General features: G+C 32.7%; 1 protein-coding gene across 3 annotated transcripts; it reads left to right on the forward strand.

The window, feature by feature from the left end:
* Positions 1-26,975, forward strand: LOC127873624 (beta-1,3-galactosyl-O-glycosyl-glycoprotein beta-1,6-N-acetylglucosaminyltransferase-like). Of its 3 annotated transcripts, none has more exons than XM_052417523.1 (4): positions 1-182; positions 13,622-14,703; positions 18,953-19,179; positions 26,583-26,975. In XM_052417523.1, exons 2-4 carry the CDS (start codon positions 13,658-13,660, stop codon positions 26,879-26,881), a joined length of 1,572 nt encoding a protein of 523 aa, XP_052273483.1. In that variant the 5' UTR covers positions 1-182; positions 13,622-13,657; the 3' UTR covers positions 26,882-26,975. The 3 variants fall into 3 exon arrangements, with proteins under 3 accessions (XP_052273483.1, XP_052273472.1, XP_052273475.1); XM_052417512.1 differs by lacking the exon at positions 1-182 and adding an exon at positions 5,859-6,010; XM_052417515.1 differs by lacking the exon at positions 1-182 and having other exon boundaries at positions 13,622-13,800; positions 13,837-14,703.
* Positions 26,976-27,334: the final 359 nt, after the last annotated feature.

Here is a 27,334-nt window from a genome sequence, read left to right on the forward strand (position 1 = left end):
ATTGTTCGCTGTCACAGATACATCGTTAGGCCTCCACCGATACAAATGTTGGTCACGTGAAAAATCACGCTGTATTCGTGCATCATAAAACGTAGTTTGAACCGATTTAAAAATGACCGAAAAGTGACTTCGCGTTTAAAACTACTAAAATAATAGTGTACATTACGGGAATTAATGATGTTGTAAGTATTTATCTAAATGTGATGGTAATTAAAGTTTATTGATTGAGTAGTTAATAAATGAATATTTCCTGTTTATGAATTGAATGTATATTATATCAACGTCTGTATGGTTACATTATTGGAAGCATTCGTATGATGTTAGCGATTAGGCAAAATTTATTGCATTGTATGGGTTAAGCATTGATTGAAGTATTATCAGTTTCGTTGTTTGGTAATGAAATGAGGGGTCGAAGTAATGTGATGTAAAAGAACAAATTCAGCCGAAATGATATATATATATATAGGATCTGGTACGAGTTGTCATATCATACCATATTTTATTAAACGAGTTCAGGAACCAAAGGCTCGCTTACTTACGCATTTTCTGGACGAGTTAAATAACATATGGTAAGATATGACAACGAGTGTCAGATCTTTTTTATCACATGCTTTTAAATGAGCAAATTTAATAAATATTTACGCAAACATAATGATAAATCCCGAATGTTGTTTACATTTCTTGACGTCATTTGACGTTGCAACGTCATTTCAGCAAAAAAAACAAACTGCTCTTGGTCAATACACGAAAACTAAGCCAATGAGAACGCTTAAAATGTTGTATTACACATGTGTAATATAAAAAATATGTTATGGTTGTATTACATGGGAAACAGGGTATAGCATGTGATAAATATAAATATATATATTTAAATTACACCTTTATTATAAAGTCATTCACTTTTTATGAAACGAGCGTGTTTCATAATAAGTGCTCAGTAATTGTCAGCATTTATAGATTTTGTTTAATAACCAACTTAACATTTTAAGTAACAAAATCATTTTACTGATGATAAAAATGTCATTAAATAGAATCAGGTCAAGTGAGGTGACGTAACATGGTTGCTACTAAATTATCCCCAAAATCAGAGGAAATCGGCTCTCAAACATAACTATATAAGATAAAGAGCTCGAAACTTGATAATTATTTAAAATAAGCTAAAAGTTTAAATTTACAATCGTCCTATTTCATTTTGATAACATCATAATGATGTGATATATTGAATCATATATTTGCGCATACATTTGGTTGATGGTGAGGTATGTATTCCACTGCTTTCAGGTTTTATTAACAAATATATGTTATTTGTAAGAATATTTTCATACATTCTATTACTACGCCTCTTCATGTTAACTACATTTTGTACTTTTAATAAAGAAGAAACATTCTATGAAAAAGAGTTTTGAACCGATGTTGACCACGCATACAAGAACAAATCTCAAAGGAATGAATCCTCACTATATTGTGTCAAATCTCAAAGTATTGAATCCTCACTATTTTGTTTCAAATCTTAAAGGAATGAATCCTCAACATATTGTTTCAAACCTCAAAGTATTGAATCCTCACTATTTTGTTTCAAATCTCAAAGGAATAAATCCTCACACTATTGTTTCAAATCTCAAAGTATTGAATGCTCGAGTCGCAGTTGCTTTAATATTAACGCCTGACAACGAAGTTATTTCTGTTTATCCTTCCTTTGAAAGTAAACAAGTTTCACTTTAGATTGTGGCATTTGTTTCCGTGTACTCTTACAATACGTGTGTATAAAATAAAAAACATTTCAATAGGTTCTCAGCAGGAAACTTAACTTGTCATTCTTTGATGCTTTTAGAGTTAGTATAACAATTTATCGTTTTTCAATCGAATGTAATCGATTGTTCGAGACCACTGTTTATAAAATATACCGAGTTCTTGTGTCAAGTGTTATATCAATACTTAATACATCATACGTTTCAAAATTGTGTCTTTTCAAAAGACTTCCCAAGGAAGTAACCACACACATGTACTTATTTTACATGTTTATGAATTGACTTAACTGGCACAAACGTAGGTTTTAACGAGCTTTTCGTGAAAACAAAAACGCATGCATAGAATATGGTTGAATTTTTTATACAAAAAAAAGAACATGACTGTGTATGTCAAGCCAAAAGAAACCCATAGGAAATATCTCTGTAGGAATTCAAGAAAATGTTATGAGCTCAACAATAGCTTGAGCAGCTTTATGTTGTAAAAAACGACGATTGCATAACATGCATACACTTGAGGCTCTTCCAGGTGTTTTCAAAGCATTTGCATGAAAACACAATCGATATGTAATAATCAGATATTATCTAGTTAAGAATAAATTGTATGCCAAATTTTAAAAAATCAAGGTTTAATTTCCATGTAAGTAAAATTATAAAAGTCGTATATAGGTTGAAAATTATTCATATATATATATGATGAAAATTATTCATATATATTTTACCAAAATGCCGAGTTCCATTGTTCATTTAATTTGAATCATGCGACCTCGGATCGTTTGACACGTTCTAGCCCTTGAATATCCAAACATCGAAAAAGCGAACAAGATAGGAAATCGCGAAATTAATTTCGCAACATCGGAATCTTACATCGCATTACTCACTCGAATCCAGAAATGATTGTACGAGTGGCATGTCCTTTTTATTTCAAGTGGGGGTTCAATAAACGGTAACTTCAGCCGTTCTTTTAATCACTCAATCAGTACATGAAGAGATCAATCAACTAATTTATATATTTTCAAACACATTAAGTATATGTACAAAGCTCTTGAATCTTAAGATAATCTTTAAGGGCTTGCATTAGCCGTCTAGCGATTTCGTTAAACTGCAATTTCAACGCATAAACTCATAAGATACTTTTTTCAAAACTTCAGATTAATACAAAGATCTTGAGCAATATGGTTTGTTGTAGAAAAAATCAATTTTGAATAATTCAGTTATGAACACCCATGCGCGACCGTTTATGTTTGTACAATATTATTTTAATAAAAAAGACCACGAACACAATCTTTTTATCAAGCATTTGGGAAAATGTATGGTGTTTCCATGCTTATATTAAACAGGAATAGGATTCACTATCCGGTGTGTAATAGGTAACAACGCCATACATACCACAGTATACATTGTATTGTAGCTACAATATATTTTAATAATCCAGTTTTGATATTAAATTTGGTTGAATTTACACAATGTTCAAAGTATTCGGACATGTTCTGACCACCGGAAATATTTAAGTTAATTCTTATGGTTCTGAAAATGCCTTTGTTTGTTGTTTTTTTCAACATATTTAAGTATTTAGTCAGATTGTCATAGAAAGGATCATCGGTCGGTCGTGTTATGTTAATGTTGAGACCACAGAATCGTGACTTTGGTTCGGTTATTCAAAGTTAACGCAGACACGTTACTCGTTAGTAGTAAGTAGTAGAGTCGATCCCTTGTGTGGTTGTATTTTACACAAAAACTTTTATTGATTGTCAAACATCTTAATGGTTATTGACATGTTTATTGTAGGTGATTGCAACCATCATATACTGCTATGGCACAACATGAATCGTATTCTTGTTTGAAAAAGGCAAATTTGATTCAGTCCATATGTCTGTCCTTGGTTACATATAGTGTTACCTGTATAAGGCGTGCTTTAGAAGCTATTCATCTCATCGATATTTGGTTTTCATATTTGAAACATCGTTGTACGATGGTTTAGTGCGAACTTGTGATAGAAACAGTTGTGCAGCATGCAGGTGGATGCTGACTATTTGGGGTGTGTTAAGTGCGTTTTACTTGTTTATGTATTATTTAAGAAACGGCGAGCACTTGTTTTACAATTTATGAACATGTTTTTAAGGCAAATAACAATAATGACCTTTTTTCTGCGAGTTTAATATTATGAGTGTGATAATCCTGCTGATTGTGTTTTTTCAAAACAATATTGCAATTAAATTGTTCGCTGTCACAGATATATTGTTAGGTCTCCACAGATAGACTGGTTCGCCACGAGAAAACAACGCGGTACGATTGGATCAGAAAACATTATTTGAACCGATAACAAAAATGATTGAAACGTAAATTTCTGCTAAAAACACTGGAATCGTACAAATTGTGGTATTTATAATATTGTCAATATTCGTCTTCATTTAAAAAATGTGAATGTATATTGATTGGGTAGGAATATAAATACATAGTTCCTATAAAGTATGTGCATTTCATTGTCATATAAAAGTTTGATTCTTTTAAACTATTGGAAGCAATCGCATTATATAAGCAGTCAGGCGAAATGTCATTGTGTATTGTTCATATTGATTTAATTGTTATCATGTTTATTTTTAGACAAAGAGGGTACAGATAATCTAATACTGGAGAACAAGAAAAGCCAGAATAAAACATATCCTACATCGTACACCAGTACAAAAATGCTTTATTTAAAAATCATTCGATTTCATTGACAAAACGTTCGTGTTTTGCTGCTAAATAACTGGAAACAGAGCATTATTATTTTAAATAATCATCTTGTTTATCCTGTTACAAAATTATTGTATTGAATTTAAAATATGTTATCATCTCAATTAGAATCACGTTAAGTAATGAACACTTCTTTGTTGCTTTTTAGATCTTAATGTATAATGTATAACTTTGCTGAAACCATTTGGGCAAACGAATAGTTTTTAGTTGCTATAATGAATAGATTTTGCGCAGAAATATGATTCAATATACTGGTAGTGTTATAGAAAGAAGCTGCGAAATATACGCGTCAAAATAAATTATACGTTGTATTACAATTCATTTTAATAATGCATTGTAGATGTCTTTAAATTGAATATATTATATGTAAAATAATATGCGACTGTCACTGACAATTCATCAGTGTAATTGTTTAACATACGGATTTAAATAATGATATTTAAATATACTAGTTCTTAACCTGTCTTAATGTTAACGTTGAGACCATAGAAAAATTACTTTGATGTGGTTATTTAAAGTAAACACAGACATGTGAATTCTAAGTCGTATTTCTACCCCTTCTTATGGTTTTATTTGTTCAAAACAAACCTGTATTGATATTTAAAATTAAAATTTAATGTCTGTATATTCGTATAATTGTTTGCGATCAACGTATACTCCTATAGTGAAATAAGAATTATATTCTTGTTTGCAAAAGCGCCTTTGAATGCAGTTCATATATGTGCCCCTTGTAGCATATGCATGTACAGGGTTAAGATCACAACCTGTTGATCTTATCTATATTTTGCTTTAATATTTAAAGCATCGCTGTATGGATGTTTAAGTGCATATTTGTACTAGAATTATTTTTAGAATTTACTTAGTGATAATATGTGATGTCTACTTAATGCTTCTTTATTGCGGATTTTTAGGTGTTAAATGTTGCTATTTAAACAACATGACATCCATTAAAATTGATAAAAATGTTTGAACATTATTATATTTTAAACGGCTAGCGATTTCATTAAAATGTATGCGTATTATTTTGTAAAGTATGTAAGGTAGTTAAGTCCGTTTGTCATAGCTGAATGTAAGGAATGTGATAATCCTGTAGTGTGTTTGACCGACGCAGTGTAAGATAAACATTTCCACAGTCACAAATACACTCTTCGTTTTCAAGTGATTTAACGGTCGGCCTCAAGCAAACCACGCGGTACGGTTGGATCGTATAACGTATTTGAACAGATTTAAAATAATGATAAGATAAAAAAAAATGTGTTTACATTACTTAAGAGTTTATCAAATTACGAAAATAATAACTGAAGTAAGTACTCGTGTGTATTTAAAATTATCAATATATACTCATTGACTGGGAGATTAATATTTTTTGCTGTTAAACTTTAAGATGAACTCGTATGATGTAAGCAATCAGACGAAATATTACTTTATTGTATGTCGTTAACATCAATTGAAGTGTTAGTAGTTTTTTTGTTTGGTTCTAAAATCTGATGCGAAATGAGATATTCAGAGGAGATACTGTTAAAGAAAAAGTAAGTTCAACATAAAGCATATGAAACATTATATTAAATACATATATAAATAAATACTTTATTTTAAAATCGTGTATTATTATTTAGGAAACATACATTTTACTGCTAGTAATAGAGTTATTAACAAAAATATGAATGTCAACAGAATAATATAAATTTTGAAATAATCATCTTTATATTTCTCTGTTTCCAACTAGTTGTACATATTGATGAAATATATTATTATCTCCATCACAATCATGTTAAGTAATGAGAAGTTACTTGCTTGCCATTTAATTAACTCTCAAATAAGATGAAAAAGGCACTCACACATATGTATATAAGTTAGGTTTGCATAAAGTCTTACGAGGTGTTGATAATAGTATTATATAAACGATATTATACCCTAAATATATACAATACTACTACTTTTTTAACTACTTAAAATAAAAAGTTAATAATCAATAAACAACTCATGTTTACCACACATAAAATAACAAATCTAAAAGAACTGAATGCTCACTGTATTGTTTCAAATATCAAAGGATTGAATGCTCACTATATTGTTTCAAATCTCAATGTATTGAATGCTCACAATATTGTTTCAAATCTCCAACTATATTGTGTTAAATCTCAAAGTATTGAATGCTCACTATTTTGTTTAAAATCTCAAAGTATTGAATGCTCACTATTTTGTTTTAAATCTCAAAGTATTGAATGCTCACTATTTTGTTTTAAATCTCAAAGTATTGAATGCTCACTATTTTGTTTTAAATCTCAAAGTATTGAATGCTCACTATTTATTTTAAATCTCAAAGTATTGAATATTCACTATTTTGTTTTAAATCTCAAAGTATTGAATGCTCACTATTTTGTTTTAAATCTCAAAGTATTGAATGCTCACTATTTTGTTTTAAATCTCAAAGTATTGAATGCTCACTATTTTTTTTTAAATCTCAAAGTATTGAATGCTCACTTTTTTGTTTTAAATCTCAAAGTATTGAATGCTCACTATTTTGTTTTAAATCTCAAAGTATTGAATGCTCACTATTTTGTTTTAAATCTCAAAGTATTGAATGCTCACTATTTTGTTTTAAATCTCAAAGTATTGAATGCTCACTATTTTGTTTTAAATCTCAAAGTATTGAATGCTCACTATTTTGTTTTAAATCTCAAAGTATTGAATGCTCACTATTTTGTTTTAAATCTCAAAGTATTGAATGCTCACTATTTTGTTTTAAATCTCAAAGTATTGAATGCTAACTATTTTGTTTTAAATCTCAAAGTATTGAATGCTCACTGTATTGTTTCAAGTCGCAGCTGCTTAAATTGTAATGCCTGACAACTAAGTCATTTCCGTATTTCATTCTTCTGAAAATGAATTAAAGTCCCTTTAGATTGGGACATTTGTTCCGGTTTCAAATGAAAATAATTGTTATAGGATCTCAGCAGGAACACTAAATAGTTATTATAAATGCAACCAACAAACTGAATAAATACATGTAATACGTATCAAACTCATTAAGTACATGCATGCACGTCTATCTTTGTAGTAAAACGAGATTACGTTGTGTTCAATATTTGCATTAGGGGACAGTTCTTAGATAAATGGTGATTTAAATGCTCTAATCAGCCATAAAGACCTTTGTTGACGTGGAGAAGGAATTTTAATGCTGGACTGGCACGATCACACAATATCGTGTTCAGTTATGAAACTCAATATTGTACATTTTGGACATCTGGATAACAAGCAAGCTAACATGCGAAGAATGAGCAAAATATTTACAAGAGGTTTCGAGATTATGCTGCGAGATAACGAAATCAATGTCGCGATCTAACACATTTATTTCATGCACTCGAATCGTTCTTTAACGGTCTATTTCCTTGTATATCCAAAGATTGAATATGAGAAGACGCTGGGAAAATGCGAAATCCTTTCGCGAGCTCGCATCGTATTACGGGGCCATATCCGGACATGATCGTCCGGGAAGTGCTTGTCTTTTAAGCGAGATGTGGGATCTTTCAATTAATATGTAATTTACAACCTATTTTCAAACACTTGTAATTTGGACAACGTTCTGAATAATTATATAAAGTTCAAGTTCTTGCAAAAGCAATCTAGAGCAGCAAATGTCGGAAAATCGCAATAAAACGCACACTCTCCCGCGCTACCATTTCACATCTTCCGATTATTAAATTTCTACTAGTAATTTATGCTATATGGTTTGGTGAGAAAAACATGCAATTCAGTTTGATGAGAAAAACAGCAATCCAGTTGTGTATACCCATCCTATATTATTCGACTTCGACTGTTCATACGTTTATCATTATTGTGATAATAATGAGGACCACCTTCGAAATCTTGTGTACTGTCATTTATATTATGATACACTGTTATATAACATGATACGTAAGTTCGTTGTACGATCGCCGCAAGTCTTTCGCTCAAAGGATTTAGACCTATGCTCGTATTTAAGAAAGCATTATAATAGTTTCAAAAAGTAATACACATTTATCCATTTTATTTTATTTTCTCTTTAAAGCCGAATGAAAATTTGGATATAACAAGGTTAATTATAATCAAGCTTTTCCCCAGGGTATTTAATCACAATGTGAATGAATACATTTAAAAATCTTCCAGGACTGACAACTTTAATTATATTTTCACAGCACTGTACTTTCAATTTAAGAGGCAACAGCTTACACAATCATCAGTAAAATCAATGAATATTTTAGCCAGGAAAATATCTTTTGAAATGAGGTTAGTTTGTGTGATCTGTATATCTCCGAAGTAGTATTGATATTGATCTAACTATATCGGACATGCGACAATAAGAAATTTATTAGAATCTTTTACTCCACACAACCACTCAAAAAGAAACGTATGAAAAGGTATCACTGCACACAAACACTCAAAACGAAACGTATTAAAATGTATCACTTTACACAAACACTCAAAAACAAACGTATTAAAGGGTATCACTTCACACAAACACTCAAAAAGAAACGTATTAAACTGTATCACTTAACACAGACACTCAAAAAGAAATGTATTATAATGTATCACTTCACACAAACACTCAAAAAGAAACGTAGGTATCACTTCACACAAACACTCAAAAAGAAACGTATTAAAAGGTATCACTTCACACAAACACTCAAAAAGAAACGTATTAAAATGTATCACTTCACACAAACACTAAAAAAGAAATTTATTAAAATGTATCACTTCACAAAACACTCCAAAAGAAACGTACTAAAAGGTATCAATTCACACAAACACTCAAAAAGAAACGTATTAAAATGTATCACTTCACACAAACACTCAAAAAGAAATTTATTAAAATGTATCACTTCACACAAACACTCAAAAATAAACGTATTAAAATGTATCACTTCACACAAACACTCAAAAAGAAACGCATTAAAAGGATCACTTCACACCACTACTCAAACATCAACTGAGGATCTATTCTCCTATTTAGGTGTGTGTTGGATTATTTGCGCCCCAAAACAGTTTTAAACGATATATTACATATAATTATCTACAAGTAGTCATTTAAGTGCCAACATGTCAAATTGAGCATGCGACATCACCACGGTGGTAACAAAGTGGTGTTATAAATCACCGATAAGGATCCACTTGTTGTAATCTGCGGACATGGATGCCTAATGTGTTTATTTGAGCGATACGGATCGATAAGGATCCACATGGTGTCGACTGCGATAAGGGGCAACATCTGATGGTTTGACATTTAAATATGAACTTACGATTTTTGGACACTTGAATGTAACCCCCCCCCCCCCCTACCCCCTTTCCCTTTACACTGTACTTTTAGGCATTGGTCTTGGATGAGCAATACTGATAAATATGATCGCATAATTTAATTCTTTAAATATTGGGGGCAGCTGGAGGTTGAAGTGGCACATGCTACATGTTCCCCCTCTCTCCTTAACCCATTTATGCATAGTGGACTCTCATATCCTTCTAAATTGGATCAATTTACTTCCAAAATTAGAGATGTCTATTATATCTTTTTATATATTTAGAATAATTCTTACAGAAATTCCTTTAAGCAAACAGTGCAGACCCTCATCATGCGGCGTCTCATCTAGGTCTTCACTGTTTGCCAAGGCCTTTGTTCTAGACGCTAGGCATGAATGGGTTAAATTCATGCATGTATCATTTAAAAATTTATTTGCAATTTCGCGATCTTGCAAGGAGAGTAAGCTGCAAGCAGGAATTATTATCGCGATTATAAATCGTGTATTCAATATTTCGTTTGAGCATACATCGAGATTGTGAGACCGCGAGATATGGTTTGAAATGTCGCTTTCCGGTTGCAAAACCCTCAATAATTCATGTTGGTACACAATCATGGCAATTTATGTAAAATAAATTGTTTGTTGCGTAGAAAATACTATATCAACGACTTAATATTTGTTGTTTTTTTGTACGACATATCATTGTTCAACGGGAATTTTTCGTGTAATTACTTGCGGTGCAGACAGTTTTGAGAATAACTTTAACATTAATCTTATTAATATGTCTTTATTATCAACAACAATGTAACACTCCACGCACGATTGTGTGTCTTTATCATATCTTAGAGTCCCAGCTTACGGAACACGATTATATGAAGTTTAATCCATTTATGCCAAGTGAACTCTCCCATCCTTCTCAATTGGATCAATTTATTTCCAAAATATGGGATGTGAAGTAAATTTTTGTCTATATTTAGAATATTTCTTACAGAAATTCTTTTAAGCAAACAGCGTAGACCCTCCGCCGCATCATGCGGCGTCTCATCTGTGTCTACGCTCTTTTTCAAGGCATTTTTTTAGACACTAGGCATACATGGGTTAATCGGGCACCATGTTACTTATTTCACTAAAACTTTATCATTGATAAACCATGCATTAATTTTTTAAATGCTCGAAACAGTTTGATGCGATTGGAAAAAAATACATTCCTTTAGGCGTGAATAGTACATAGCGATTCGTGTTTTTGAATGTTCAACCCAAATAAAGAAAAAGTTGAGAACACGAAAACAGAAGACATTATTACGATTCGAACTCGTAAAATAAATGTCGTGCAGCATAATTTTGCAACGTAATTTCGCAAAAATAATTTCGCTCACTCAAATCGTGTCCCCAAATTATCTAGATGTCGAATTTCGAGAGACCCATACGAAACACAATAAAACAGCGATAAAAAGTGCTTGATCTCGTTTCAAATATATGCCATGGTGGAAAAAAACAGAGCACACATTCTAGTAGGGCACAACATAAATACGGATAATTGCAAACATATATAAAAGTTTGAAACATACAAACTATTTTCAACAACATAAACATGTTGTGTTTTTTTTCCAATAGAAATATGTTTAAAGAATGTCTTTAAGATATATAAGTAAATGAACAATATAAAATACCTTTTATTTTCAAATATCAACTTAATATTTAACGTTAGAACAACAGTTTATCAAATTCACTCTATACGTGAATGAATTAGCAATTATTTACTTTTTTGATAACATAGTTAAGGTACAAGACGAATGAGATATTACGTCTCATGACCTTCATTCGAATTTATTTCCTGCTACCATTGGTTGAATTCCGCTTTGGACATGTGAAGGCAAAAGCGCTAATCCAAGTGACAATGAATTCTCTTTTCTTGGGCCACTCTTCTACGATCTACTACTTTAAAATTTATTACGTTTAATCATTACAAAAATATCACATGCAAAACTAAAAAATTGGATAGTCTGATGTATAAAGATTTCCTACCTGTCGACTCCAGGATAATCAGTAACCGCAGTCGAGGTCTTACATATTCGTCTTTCTAACAAAGTGTTAACATGATTATCAGTAACTTAAGTCGAGGTCTAACAGTTTATTCTTTCCAACAAAGCGTTCATATGATAATCAGTAACCTCAGTCGAGTGCAAACAGTTTCTTCTTTCTATCAAAGCCTTCACAGAATAATCAGTCACCTCAGTCGATGTCTAACAGTTTCTTCTTTATAACAAAGCGTTCAAAGGATAATCAGTAACCTCAGTCGATGTCAAACAGTTTCTTCTTTCTAACAAAGCGTTCACATGATAATCAGTAACCTCAGTCGAGGTCTAACAGTTTCTTCTTTCTAACAAAGCGTTCACAGGATAATCAGTAACCTCAGTCGATGTCTAACAGTTTCTTCAATCGTACAACGCGTTCACTGGATTATCAGTTACCTCTGTCAAGGTCTAACAACTTCTTCTTTCTAACAAAACGTTCATATCCACGTGCAATTTTGCGCTCCATGTCTGTCTGTCGGATGGTTGTGACCTTATGAACGACAGCTTTGTCTTATGAAATTATAAGTATTTTATTTTCTACATATGTACATTATACGTAATCCAAACGGTTTGTGAAAACATTAAGACTAAAACAGTATGTGTAACATTTTCAAATATGTAGCTTCAGTCATGGTGCTTAATTTATGTCGGTTCATAATAATTGGCTATATGTTTTGTTCTATCAACCGACCTAGAGACAGTTTTTAAATGAACGCATGCAGGACATGCATATACTAATTACATCTTTTATCTTTGTAGCGTATTGTCTATATCGAGTAATACACAGTATAGTGCAAATGGATGGAATGCAATACACTTAACAGAAACACGAGAAATGACAGAAACATAACATGCACTAACACAGTAGGGTATGGTCTGCAAATTTGGGAAGAACAAAAGGTGGTCAATGTAAATCAAAGTTGTGGAAAAACAAGAAGCCGTCACGAAAAATGTCATAATGCCGGTTTTGGTCTGTCCATATGAATTAAAATAAGATAAAATATGTGGCTACCACGAATTCATGCGAGAACATGTTTGAATATCATTAAAAATAAGTGTGATATGAAACATCTTTAAGACCGAAGAGGAGTTATTGACATTTGATTTTCGGATAGCGCACAGATGTTCAAATATAAAAACTCAGAATTCTAGATTAGGACACCTGAAGAAAACCTGATACGATTTCCTTACGGTGGAAGACACGCGTTTCGTCCAAAAAAGAAGAAAACACTCGAAACTGATATTCGATTGAAGTTGGTTCGAGTAAAGTCTCATCGAAAACATTCTTTCTCTCACAAAAAGTCGCAAATACCAAAATATCGCATATGGTTTCAAATATTAGATATTTCGGTGGCGATCTTTATTAAATTCAATTTCAATTTGGAAATAACAGATATGTGTAGATAAGTAGATACTATTACACGATTGAAATAATTGCCACGCTCGGAATGCATTTGCTGTATATAAAAAAACGTGGTGATATATTGCATATCGCATTTTACTTTTAAGAATATGTGCAGAGGAATGCATATTTAATACTTTATACTCAACAGCTAATACAGAACTAGGTCGATTATTTGTGTTATGTAGAATTTTAGCAGTATATGTACGGACTTACATCTAAATTGTTACGGTATTTTGCGTCAATACAATTTAAATTTGTCTCAACATGTCTTTTGTTGTCATTATTTGTGCAGATATTTGAATAAAGAATTTAATATAACTGCTTTGCAAATTATTTTCAGAGATATATCATTTTAAGGAACTGTATGGTTTTTTTCTCTGCTTACAGGATTGCGAGAAAGCAGCAACAGCAGGGGTCCGCATCATGTCAAATGTCATCAGATACATAATTATGTTTGGAATCGTCGTTTTCCTTGGGACGTGTATCTACTTGCTGGAGAACAACTTTACCTTACAGAATGTTACAAGATTTGTTAATCAAACTTCATATGGTAAGGATGTTTCCAGCTTTTATTCGCATGACGTTCGTGAGCAAATTCGTCTCGTGACGAAAGGCTTCGATGTGTCCACCCAAGGCTACAGACAGAATGTCAATATTAGAGCGAGCTACCAGACGACGCCTCACTATGAAAATAACCCGATTTTTCATGTTAACGGATATAACATTACAGACGAGACACTATACCTTTATGGTTACATGGGCAAAAACAATTCAACGAGTTCAGTGAGGTTAAGCGGGCTTTCAAATTTGTTAAATATGATAAAACCATATATAAAACAAGACAATAAATTAAAAAATATATACTTACCACACAAACATTATTTTCATCATTCCAGAATAGTTACTGATGTAAACTGCAACGCTATATTCCATGGAGATATAGGTGAAATAAAACGTACAGAGAACATTACAAAAATAAGAAAGTTCCTTCATCCCCAAAACTACTCAGAAATGACAAAGAACTGCTCACATTTTAAACGTCTGCGTGGATATATTGATCATCATTTAACTGAAGTTGAACGTGACTTTCCTATAGCGTTCAGTCTTTTAATGTTCACAGACATTGAACAATCGGAGAGACTCCTACGTGCTATTTACAGACCACAGAACTATTATTGTATACATGTTGACTCCAAAACAGATCAAACCATATACGACGGCATGTCTTCGATTGCAAGTTGCTTTGATAATGTGTTTATGACATCAAAGCGATTTAACGTTCAGTGGGGTACAATGACCGTTCTCGAGCCAGAGTTGCTCTGCATGGAAGAGCTTTGGAACAAAAGTGCAGCGTGGAAATACTTTATTAATCTGACTGGACAAGAGTTTCCGCTGAGAACAAACTACGAACTTGTACGCATTTTACAGGCATACAATGGATCAAACGATATTGAGGGAACTTTCAAAAGGTAAACTAAAATCAACGTATATTTAGTTTTCAAAGAACTATGTTGTAAAGTTTCGTTTCACATGATATCCCCGTACACAGTTATACACCCCACCCTAACACCGCAACACATCTCTAACGTTGTAACAATTTACATACACAGAAGGGACAGTTACATGAACATTTATTTACAAACATGAAAAAATAGTTGTATTTGGGCACGATCCGACCAGGACTCATAAATACCCTAACACTGTGTAAGAGACTAATACATAGTGCCAGTTACGCGGTCTTGGTAGTTTTCAGACTCTATTTACGGGGTCAATATAAAAACGGGGTCTGTATACAACCCCGCGTTTTAGACACCTTTAATTACTTTGTAGGGGGTAGGGGAGGTAATGCTATCAAATTGCACATAAGGTCTTATATCGAAAATCACAATCAGGTCGTAAATTGATATATATATATATATGCATATATACATTTCGTTATGTTTTCTGTCTCAGCTTAAAATGAAGCTCAAGGATCTATATCGGGATTAAATTAAATCTTGGATCACCCACCACCTTGTAACCTTAATACTTTACGTGTTTTAACCATAAAAATACAAACTAGATACGGTCTGTGAACTGTTCAATACGGCACGTTCAATAACAATTTTGATTTGTAAAAGTTGTCATGTCAAGCTGATCTTCTGTTTTGCCAAAAGTTCTTCAAATGAAACTTGCATAACGGACAGCACAGCCTCACGATCAATATATGTACATGCAAAGAGTATTGTCCCGTTTATATATTGTTTATTTTTAATAAAATAAATAACAGCTGTGCCTTTTTCCTAATGCCAGACGTCGCAGCAAAACAAATCATTATTCATAATATGTCTGATAATTTATGGTCGTTCGCACGAAGGTCACTTACAGCAATGTTTGCATGAAATGTGCTCATATAAACACTACAAAATCAACACAAACCTCAAATTTAAACACAATGTAACAAGAATAGTGTAAGTTTTCAGTTACGAAACGACGCACTTCTGAAATAAGTATTGCAATAGGAGGGTCGTTCGATGAATAGAATCATATATTACTGTTGACAGCTGACACTTTAAACCGTCCAGTTTTATAACTGCAAAGTAATGTGGCAAACACGTCCTTAAAATAGTTTAGTATGTATTACAACATACAATTTGAGATATGAACATCAATCTTTCTCGCTCAATTTACCTTTGATTTAACATTGCGTCTTCCATTATACTCATTGTAATAAGAACGTTACCAACGTGTATCCGTATTTCCTTTCTTATTAGCTTATATATTTATTTAGTATTTATTTAAAACAATTCAAATTGTAGTCATACATCAGCATAACGCAGCAACAATGTGATTAAGTTTTGTAAATTCATGTGATTCCCAACTTCTTACTACCAAAATCCATGCATACAATATTGTTTGTTTTTACAATAATTAATGAAATTAATAATAAAAAAGTTTTCGAGTCCAAGTCCACCTTAAGCAGCATTTTGTATAATTACAAGGAGGAGCATCGTTAAAACTCATGTTATACATTCCGTAGGTACTTAATCAGTTCCGTGCATCAAATTAGACGTTTTTTAAATACGATCATAATGACTTTTTAAAAGAACAAGAGATGTGTTTGTCAGAAACACAATGTCATCTTCTGCGCCGCTTTGATTTATTAAAAAAATATCATTTGGCAGGTGCAGATAATTATCTCCCTTTAAAACCTATTACTTCCCTTGGATTTGTTTTTTTACCTTTGACCTTGAAGGATGACATTAACCTTGACTTTTCACCACTCAAAATGTGCAGCTCCATGAGATACACATGCATTCCAAATATCAAGTTGCATTCTTCAATATTGTTATTGCAAAAGTATAACCAAGGTTAAAGTTTGTGACAGACACAGTGAATGACAGACAGACAGACAGGCCAAAAACAATATACCCCTGATCTTCGATCCAGGGGCATAAAAACTTATCTGACCAGATAACGATACATATGAAAAAAGTGAACAAATAAGGCTAGGGTGAAGCGCGTGGTCTTCTGTAGATCATCTCCGAGCCCTATGCAGAGTCTCAAGAAGGCTCACGTTTTCCGGTCATACATGATCACCAATTGGCTTGTTGAAACTGCATACATGAAGAATGTCTTGCTCCGGCTTTTCCACGTGGAATATTTTGCGAATTTCTTGATTAAGTATATCGTGTCGTTTGCGAAGCCAGCAGATGATGTATTTGTCTTGTGTTGGTTAATTTCGAACACGTACTTGACAAATGGTGTTGGTTTCTTCTAAACAGACTCGGTCTTTCTCTTAGTCATCCACCGCATTATGTTTTAAATCTTCAGTAAAAAGTTGCAAGATTGGAGTACAATATTTAGCACTTGGTGTTAGTTATAACTGTAATAAGTCGATTAAGTATCCTCTGTTATGAAGATTGTGAGGTTAAGCCTATAATTCTGCTGATTTCATTTTGCAGCGTGATTCGTGTCTTCCATCTCTGATATGTACAGTAGACGCCGTCTAGTGTGTGTTTGTCTGCCGTTCTCTGTTTGCGTATTGCAAGTACGTTCTACTCCTCCCCTTCTTTTACTGCGTCTGTTGGCGCCAATCTGTGTAGGACCTTGTTTTTGGTTCCTGGTATTAATTTTCTTGAACCAAGTTTTTTGTCATGGCTTTCTTTCTCGCATCACTGTGCTCGATATGTGTGGTTTGAATGTGGACTTTGGTACATGCGACAATGTTCCTCTTTCAATATATCCAGGAAGAGACTTTATTTCTCAGCTTTTTGTGAGTTCCCTGATCCGCAACATTGCTTCACACGACCAGTTTAAGAGACAACGAGTATCTGTAATGGTACCGATTGTGGCTGAGAGATCGACATTGCAACTACCTGGCGATATGCGCAATTTTTGTTGCATATACACTTTTAAGGCAAGTTAATGTTTACTGGCAAACTAATATTTAAGAAATGCTTTTTAAGCTATATTTAAAACATAAAACAAGACATCTCCAACTTTTTATGTCCCCTACAGGCCAATTTTTACCATACTAGTTTGAAAATTGTTTAATAAGGGACTATTTGGTGCTAGATGATTCTTATAAATAATTGATATGCAGTTTCAGATTTTTTGGTTGGGTAGTTTCTCTCGAATGCCTTTATATATTCCATTCCAACTAATAATATATATTTCCTATATTTAAATGGTATCATCGGCCAAGATTTGGAACTCAAGTTAAAGTTTCTTACTTTTAAGGGCACTTCTTATTTAGAACTGTGCATTTATACAAAATATTGGCAAGGTTAAGATTTTCAGTTAGCTAGAATCTCAGATAAGGAAGTCTTAAAGGATGTCTTTCAAAAAATAATAAAGTATGCCCAATATTGAAATGACTCCAATGTCACTCCATACGCAAAGAGAGAAAACTATTGTCTAAATTTCTCACAAGCATTTGTCCTTTAAAACTAAGCGCGTATTATTCTGCATTGGAAACATATGCGTCGTGGAATCTTCAAATTGAGAATTTATGATCTTTTTAGTTGCAAACACGCATAATAAGATTGATTCACATACATATCACAATCATATCACAATCAACTCAATTGTTTAAGCTGTCCAAATTTTACACTCAAACAATTATTGCACAGTAAATTGATATGGCTGTAAATATAGACACGTTTCAAAACTTACTCAGACGGACTATAATCTACAGTTTTAGTGTGTGCATACATTGTTTCTTTTTCTTTCTTCTTTAAGGCTGATTTCACTGTTATATATTATAGACACACTTACAATTATGATTCGTTTTATTCTAAGACTACATAGTATGTTCATTAGTATGTTCAACTGTTGCGACGCTGGGATATTTACATTGTATTTAAACTCACATTTGGTTTGCATATCAGGCGCATTGAGTATCATTATAAAAAATAGTGTTAATTAAAATAATAAACCGTTTCCGCTTAAAATCAATGTTTTTAATCACTATATATTTTTTAATATCTCGGTTTGTGGGCTTCACAAAACATGTTATATTTATTTGAAATTGAATAGTAGATATAGTATTTAAAACAATGATCTCTTCACAGAATTCGATATATCTGCATTATTTCTTTCACACATCACAATCAAGTGTATCGAACACTATGAAGAAAAGAATCAAATAAAGATATAGATTTACGTTCTGATTAAAATATGTTCAAACGTACATCAATATGGGTTTAATTTATCAGACATTCTAACTGATTTTAGAGCCAACAGGGATCGATGGCAGAAGGCCGGTGCACCACCTCACAACATCACGGCGTTTAAGGGGTCTGTGCATGTTGTGGTCAATAGAGGCTTTGTGGATTTTGCACTGCACGATCAGCGAGCCCATGACCTCTTAAACTGGACGCGACAGACGCAGGTGCCCGATGAAACGTTCTTTTCTACGCTCAATCATAACCCTCATCTTGGTGTACCGGGTTCTTATTTAGGTAGGTGCGCAAGCGTTTATCAACTCGGTTCATGTTCAGTAAACAACACCTTGCAAAAATGGAATGGCACTATATTTCGGTAAGGATAAGACAAACATGTATAAAAAAAGACAGATTCGTTAATGCCTTTCGTGTATCACTATAGCCTTTTCCGGGACATCAACTGAAACAAAGCAACGGTGCATCAGTGGACCTGTGCAGAGTGTATACAATCAAAAGATTCGATTTCTTCATTTGTGTTTTATGAAAAATTCTTGTCATACCGTTTTGGTGGTATTTGCTGATCTAACGTTATTCATATTATCCCTTATTGTAATTGCATCGGTCCTAATTGTATCGTGACTTTAACATGAAAACCAACTAAAGAAGTGCTGCACAGTTTATGATTTAAAAACTTTAGAAGTTTTTATTGATTTGCTGTTAATTAACGACCATTTTAACAACCAGTATCATGATTTCTGTATTTAATTGAAAAGTATGTCATGTTTACTCCATCATTCCTGGTGACCGGCCCTTGGTGTTTTAGAGTTTTCTATCGATGTTAATTATAGTGGCTGCAATCTGTACTATTATAACTGATGTGACTCGGAAATTGACGATGATACGAGGGAATTGATGTTTAGGCTGCGGATTGTGTATACTGCAGTTGAGTCAGTAAGACGGCCGTATGTTCGCTAATGGTTCTTGAAAACGTATTTAGAAAATACGGTTGGTGCAAAAGTCTCGGTTGCAACTAGACAGAACTATAATCATCTTAAACAGAAAATATAACCTTGACAATTTGAAGTGTTATATATTGTTAGTTTATTGCATTCAAATCTATTTTAAAACCCAACACATTGGCTATTTAGCAGAAAACGTAGCCGTAAAGTGAAAAAAGGTAACGTACACGAACAAAAACCAACGTTTTAATCGCAAATCAGTCTATATATCTGATTAATTTAGCCATATGTGTATATCTTAATGTATTTGTCAGATAATATAACATGCATCTGTATTTTCCCTAAAAAACTAAAAAGAAGCAAATTCAGAATATCTTTAATCAATTACCAAGCAAGGAAGAAATCAAAGATAGCGCTCTTTTCAAAACGGCTCGGTCACAATTGGACCATATCGTAATCTGACTTGAGCAGATTTTTATACCAACGTCCATACATGGTCATCAACTGCGTCAGACCATCCGCCTAGTGCTAGTTTATATTTGCGTACATGTTTGAGAACCAATAATGCTCAATCTTAAAGTTGTGTTTCTAGAAGATAAGATGACGTAGCTGCACTTGATTATAGACCCTTTTCACAATAAGTCAAAGTCGATAAGAGCGCGAAGTCACGTGACTCGCAGAAATCCAGAACGAGGCGAAACGTGATGCCTTTTATAATACCACGCAATGCCGCATCTAATTTCAACCCATCACGCTTTTGACTTTACGATATTGTCAACACAAGATGACATCGTCAGTAAATATATACTTCCCATTTTAAGTGTCAATACATTTTCTTGATTAAAGTACTTGTTTTTATTCACACGTTTGCACAAATTTTGACACTGTTAGTTGAGCCTTTTTATCGCGGTGTTTAATCAAAGATCTATCAATAATCTTGTTTATTGGTATATCTGTTGTTTAATTGTCCCTGTGTTCAGCACAAACCCATTATCTCGTAATGATCAGATACTGTGCCGACATATATTAAATAACAGCAAGGTGTCATAAGCCACACGTTGCGGATGTCTGGTCATTTCCACATAATTTATGATACCCCCGTGTCTTCTCGTGGTAGTGGTATTGCATAGTCATTTCTTATAGTTGTTTAAAGCCAAATACTCAACTGTTGCTTTAATTAGATATGTAAGATTTTGTAAAAATTGAATGTTATTTTTGCCAAACAGATTGTCAGAAACTAAATATTGTATAGATATTAGCAGTTTAATCATTATAATGAAGTGCTTAATACCCATACATTTTTTATATTTTAACAAATTAATGCTAAACATTTAACGTATTCAACGGTTACCGGTAAAATTAAACTCCGTCATTACGTAGTCCTTTGAAGAGTGTACGGTAGTGTACGAAACGATTCCCGGACATTTGTTCCCACGGTCAAACGTTCCTGCGTTAATTTTGACAATAAGGACATTCGTTCCTAAGTGTTTTTTTTTTCATCCCGGACAATCGTTTCCACATTTTTTCCCAATCCGGACATTCGTTCCAACGTTATTTTGACAGCCCGGACATTAGTTCATGCATAAAATTGACAGCCCTGACAATGGTTCATTCATTATTGTAAGCAATTACATTCGTTCCTTATTTACATTTACTAGAATAAATGAAACAAAACTGAAAGGAATAAAACAATTAGAACCGCATAAGAAGTTGATATGTTGTTCTTTATTAAACTTTAATTATGATGGTTTGCCTAAGAAAGGCATCGAAGAGGCTTTTTGTGAATAACCATCGTAGTGTAGAGTAAGACACGAAGATTTATTCTTCATTATAGTCTCATTTACATACATTACAACAATACAAACATTCTATTATATTTATATACAATAGACAATTGTATGTAAACTTTCTAAATTAGAAATATCAGAGACTTTTGCATTTCTAATCATGTTAACCCATAAATATATATATATATATATATATATATATATATATATATATATATATATATACACAATCACCAGAGTTCCAATTATGTACAAATCAGTTCTATATTACATGATAAGCCTGTTGCTAATCATTTTTTTAAACATTGTTAAAATAATTTATTTAAAATATTGAGTTCAAATACGAGCACTATTGCGCAATAAAGAAATTGTTAAGAAAATCGAGTATCACACACATGTGTTTCTTTGAGTACGAATGACCCACAGACCGACCGCGATTGTTCGTTAGAAGTTATATGTTGGAAGTGAATTTTAAGGAATGGGCCATTATTCAACATACATATTGTTTTCACAGTTTGCTTAATAAAGTTATATAATCGACAAACTGTTTTAATCGGCTTAGAGCTAACAAGTTGCGTTAAATGCATTGTCGACAAAATGTCAGTCAGTTAATTAATAAGTCAACTAATCAATTAAAATCATATTGGCTGTCTTATTCTGAATCGGCTTACTGTAAACAAGATGGTTAATTGAATTGGAGAATCAAAGAAGATAAGCTTTGCTCGGAATATTGCTTTTTGTTTAGTTTTGCATTTACTTGTAGGAACCAATGTCCGGACTGTCAAATAACAAAAACTACAACAACAACCTTTATTAGCATATAAGCACAATACAATGCTTTTTTGCCACAAAACAGAAAGTTGCGCAATAATATAGGAACGAATGTCCGGGCTGTCAAAATAATATTGTCCGGTTTGTTAAATACAATATTTGAGCGAATGTACGCCTTGTCAAAATTAGCGTAGGAACGATTGTCCGTGTGAACGAATGTCCGGATACCGTACGGAACAACATAATTAAAACAAGCATTTTCGTTTAACCACAACGGGGTTTAACATTTTGATATAAAATGCTATACATTTTCACTCATAATCTCTTATAAAGAAATTTCATTATACATGTTTAGACAGTTCAATTTCCACCACGTCCGTTTGTTTCACTTGTATATAATAATTCTTCAAAATTGTCATTCACTCTTAAATACATTTTATTTAATGTAAAAGAAAATTAACATACAATTTAAATAGTGTCATGTACTTCGCGTTTATAGTGCTTTGTCTTATGGTTGATTCAACACCGCTTACACGTTCGACAGTTCATGAAAAATAGCGCACACCAACACACCAATACCTTTGAGAATTATAATCATATAATACTATTTATTTTATTTTGCGGCTTTTATATATCTTTGTTTTGAGCAATTATCGATGTTAGGTCTTCAGACCACCTTTACTCTGATGTGTTAAAGATCAACGGATCCGATTTAAAAATCCTGAAATACACCAATATTATGGAAGATTATAACGTTTAAATGCATTTCCATATCATAATTCGATTAAAACCATCGTATTCAGCGAGTATACAGCCGATAACTATGCCGATTTTTCGCACTTCGTGATCGAGTCGACATTTTTGTTTAAACCGGAAGTGACGTATGAGTTAACCACTTGATACGAGTCCATAACAAAGGAAACGGTATCAGCTTTTGTCTTTTTAAAGTTCGTCATATAACGTGTTTTTATTTTTCGCAGTACACACACACAGGACATCGCATCTTGACTGTTTAAGTATTTAATTATAATTTAATCAGACAAATATAAATGACACATTGAAAAGATATAATTATTCCCTGAAACTGATCGACGTTCGAATGCCAGTCCAAATTTACTACCCGTTCAAGTTCAACACTTCAACAACGTACTAGTTGAAATAAATAATGTTGATTTGAAATAAATAATTCTTACGTAAATGGTCGCGTCATTTAATACTAAATGACCGAGAATAGATGTTTTATTTCTTTTGCTAGTATCCTGGCATGGCCATTTTGTTGAAACCCGATGTGTTCCCTGCACACGATTTTTATTTATGGTAAATTGATCTCATTTATGTCGACATTCACTTCAAAGTTTGAATGATCTCATTTCTGTTGCTTTTTTATAAATATTTTTTAATAATTAGTCTTGATTTTATATAAATATGACGCAATTGAATTTTTCTAAACTCTCCACAAGCGAGGTGACTTAATATTATTAATGAGAAATAGCATGTCAAATTTTTACTCTCGATGTTTTTAAAATGGAGAAAACATTCCAACACAAGAATATATATGTAGCATACAAGTTTATTGCAACATCTAAAAATATAAATTAGTTACCACAGACACAACAACAGAACAACTTGTAACCTGACGACAAGTTTTAGAAAACTGGACGGAATAAGTAAATGAGCTTTACTAGCACAATGTTGCAATACAACTTGTCATGGAGTCAAATTAAGTACCTTTAACAAAATGACTTTTAAAACATCTTTTACAGACCAATACTAACACACAAAAAACACTACATGGTCCCAACATTTAAAAATAAAGGTGTTGACATTAACATTTTTATACTAACAGTATACCACACAATGGGAAAAGTATTATTACAGCATATTTGTCAAAATAATACATTCACATTTTTCAAAAAAATCATTGTAGTTGCTATGTTAATTTGAAACAATACGTGATCAGTGCTTCAGCTAGGTTCTAATTTGTCAAAAGAACACATTCGTATACATTATCATATAAAACTTAGGGCATATCATGTTTTCACGTCGAGTCTGCACAGTCTTATCAGGGACACAGGCTAATATGGGACGAGATATTTTGCGCACGCTTTGCCCTATCTTTCCAGCGCGAGGATTTTTTTAATTAAGTACAAACATATATGGCACAGGCTAATCTGGGATGACACCTTACGCACGTACACTAAACCCAGCTGGAGCAATACATGACAAATGGCATGCCAAGTTGTTTCCAATTACTGTAATTAATTAAACCTAGAGCGGTGCAACTGCACTGCTTCATTTTTTAAAATTTTCTTCGCAGATGATGCTAATGGTGGTGGAGAGAACAGAATGGAAGAAGATGCCTGCTTAGCAATCCGGGTGCTCTTGAACTGTTGTTTTAATTGCAGCAATTCAACCATGAGCTCTGTGACATAATCTGAAAAAAGCATCAACAATTTATTTTTTACTACTTGGTTAAACTATGCACATTGAACAAATAAATAAAAATACACATATTATGCATACAAAACAACAACAACAGTCAACTTGGTCAGTTTCACTGTTAGGTTTTTGCATATTATATATTAAAATGCCAATTTTTTATTTTGCTTAGAAGGACCATTACCATAATTGCAGGCCTCTTTAACAGGTTTCACGACATGGTGTCCCGCCTTGTACTTTGGATACGAAATCCTGTAGCGCTTTTCGCCGTTCTTCGTCTCTGCATGTTTCCTGTGCGCATTAGAAACGGAATGCAGGGCTGCCAGATGCAATCTGGATTACAAAAATAGCCTTTAATCACAAATTATATCAACAATTACTATTTCATATAACAACAAGGCTTGTCACCATAGGATGACATATGCCCCCTTTTTCCAAATTTGTCTAAACCTAAACGCAAAGTGTTTTTCCACATTTTTCGAAACCTTAACGCAAAGTGTGACGGAATTTCAGACAGACAGACAGTGCGATCACTATATGCCCAACTTCACGGGCATAAAAAGGAACTAAAATAATTTTCACAACTAATGCATATTTATTATGGACATATGCCAGTATTTATGCAAGTATCTGTTTTAATTATAATTTGTCAAACTTAATAAATACAATATATAAAAAAATATCCCAATTAAAATAATACAGTGTTTAAATTAAAAGAAAGCATAAAGACAAGAGACAAGAATAAAATTGTAGATTGTTGTTCTAAATTAAAATGTTATTTATATTTTTTGCAATTTATTTCCTATCTATTTATTAATACTGTTCTATCTACTAGTGCAGTATGTGTATATTCAGTTGTTATGATTACTGCAGTCTGATAATCTGCTTGTTTTATTACTGTCTGTGCCAAATACAATTGATAACAGTAGATCACTGATAACAATACTTGACTTTACAGAAACAAAGAGGACCATCTATTTTATGACACCAGCTTGATTTATGGCAGCTGTAGGGTGGTAATACACCACATTCTGCCAACTTGGTGCCTTGTTGGCATGGTGATTTGCACAAGTTCAGCTAGTTAAGTGACCAACTTATTTTGTACAGAAACCACCTAATTGAATCAACTTTATAAATAAAATATAAAATTGATAACCCGAACAAAGCTTATTTAATTTTACACATACATTATATGTATTATAATGCTGTCATTTATTTTCTGCAAGATTTGTAACACAAAATTGTAAAATAAAGTAAACTTTGTATTCATAATAGTAAAACTAAATGTTTTTCTTTTTTCCACTTATTCGTATTTGTATAAAGATGATTTTTTTTAAATATTCACTTATTGTACTAGATAGTATGTCGTTGAATTATTAATATGGTTGTTATAATTTTTATTTAAGAAGTATTTATCAATTTATTGACTTAACACATACTGTAATAATGTTATAACCGTCCCGAATGTAAAACATTTCAGTCAACTGCTCTATAATGATCGATATTCTCAACCATTCGCATAACATAGGAAAAGAAAGTTGTCACGTTCCGCCTCGTTCTGAGATTCGACTCGCCACGTGGTATCTAATAATAGCAACAGTGTTCGTATTGTGAAACTGGTCTATTGCCGCTTAAAAGACTAATGTCCAATATTTGCCTCAAATGTGTTCATATCATTATGTTTCAAATGTAAAGGACATGATTTATCAGTGAAGTTTGTGTTCAAAATATGATTACACTGCAGGGGTACCCGAGACGGACGATGCAATAAAGCCATTCATGGCGCGATTCAAGGATTGGGGCGAAAGAGAGTGTCACGGCAAACACGTTCGTCTAATCTGCGTCATAGGCACAGGCGATCTGCCAGATCTGGCTAGGAGCAAGAAGCTCTTCGTGAACAAATTCCACCAGAACTTCCATCATTTTGGTTACGATTGTCTTGAGGAGCTCATCGCAAACCGCACCCGAGATATTTACCTCGGCGATCTCGCGTTTGATTCCAGATATTACGGGACTTTGGGCTTTGTCAAGAACAAAATATAATGCAACATGGAAAGCATATTAGTTTGCGTTTAGTTGTATGCGTAAATTTGTAATAATAATCATGTAAATGTGCAATAAAATAATTGTTTATATATATTATATTTACATTGGTTGGAACGCTTAAAAACAATGAATCGTGGATACTATGTAAGAAATGTTAAAAAAGGATATTGATTATAAAAAAAAATATTTTGTTTTTTCATCAAGTTCAATAGGTAAGGAAATATGATGTGGTATTTACATATTGCATTTTGTTAAAGCGTTGTAAAATATTTTTGTTAGATAAGCCGTATTGTGAAACCAAATTTACAATGATATCTTTTCTTCACATCATGCTTAACGCATTTAAACTTAGTGGACTCTCCCTTCTTTCTAAATAGGATCAGTTGAAGTCGTGTAAAAGCCGGATCAGCTAATTGAGCGTACAATTTAAATATAAAAATGGATTGTTTT

The sequence above is a fragment of the Dreissena polymorpha genome, chromosome 1 (genome assembly GCF_020536995.1).
Source record: "Dreissena polymorpha isolate Duluth1 chromosome 1, UMN_Dpol_1.0, whole genome shotgun sequence".
Lineage (NCBI taxonomy): Eukaryota > Metazoa > Mollusca > Bivalvia > Myida > Dreissenidae > Dreissena > Dreissena polymorpha.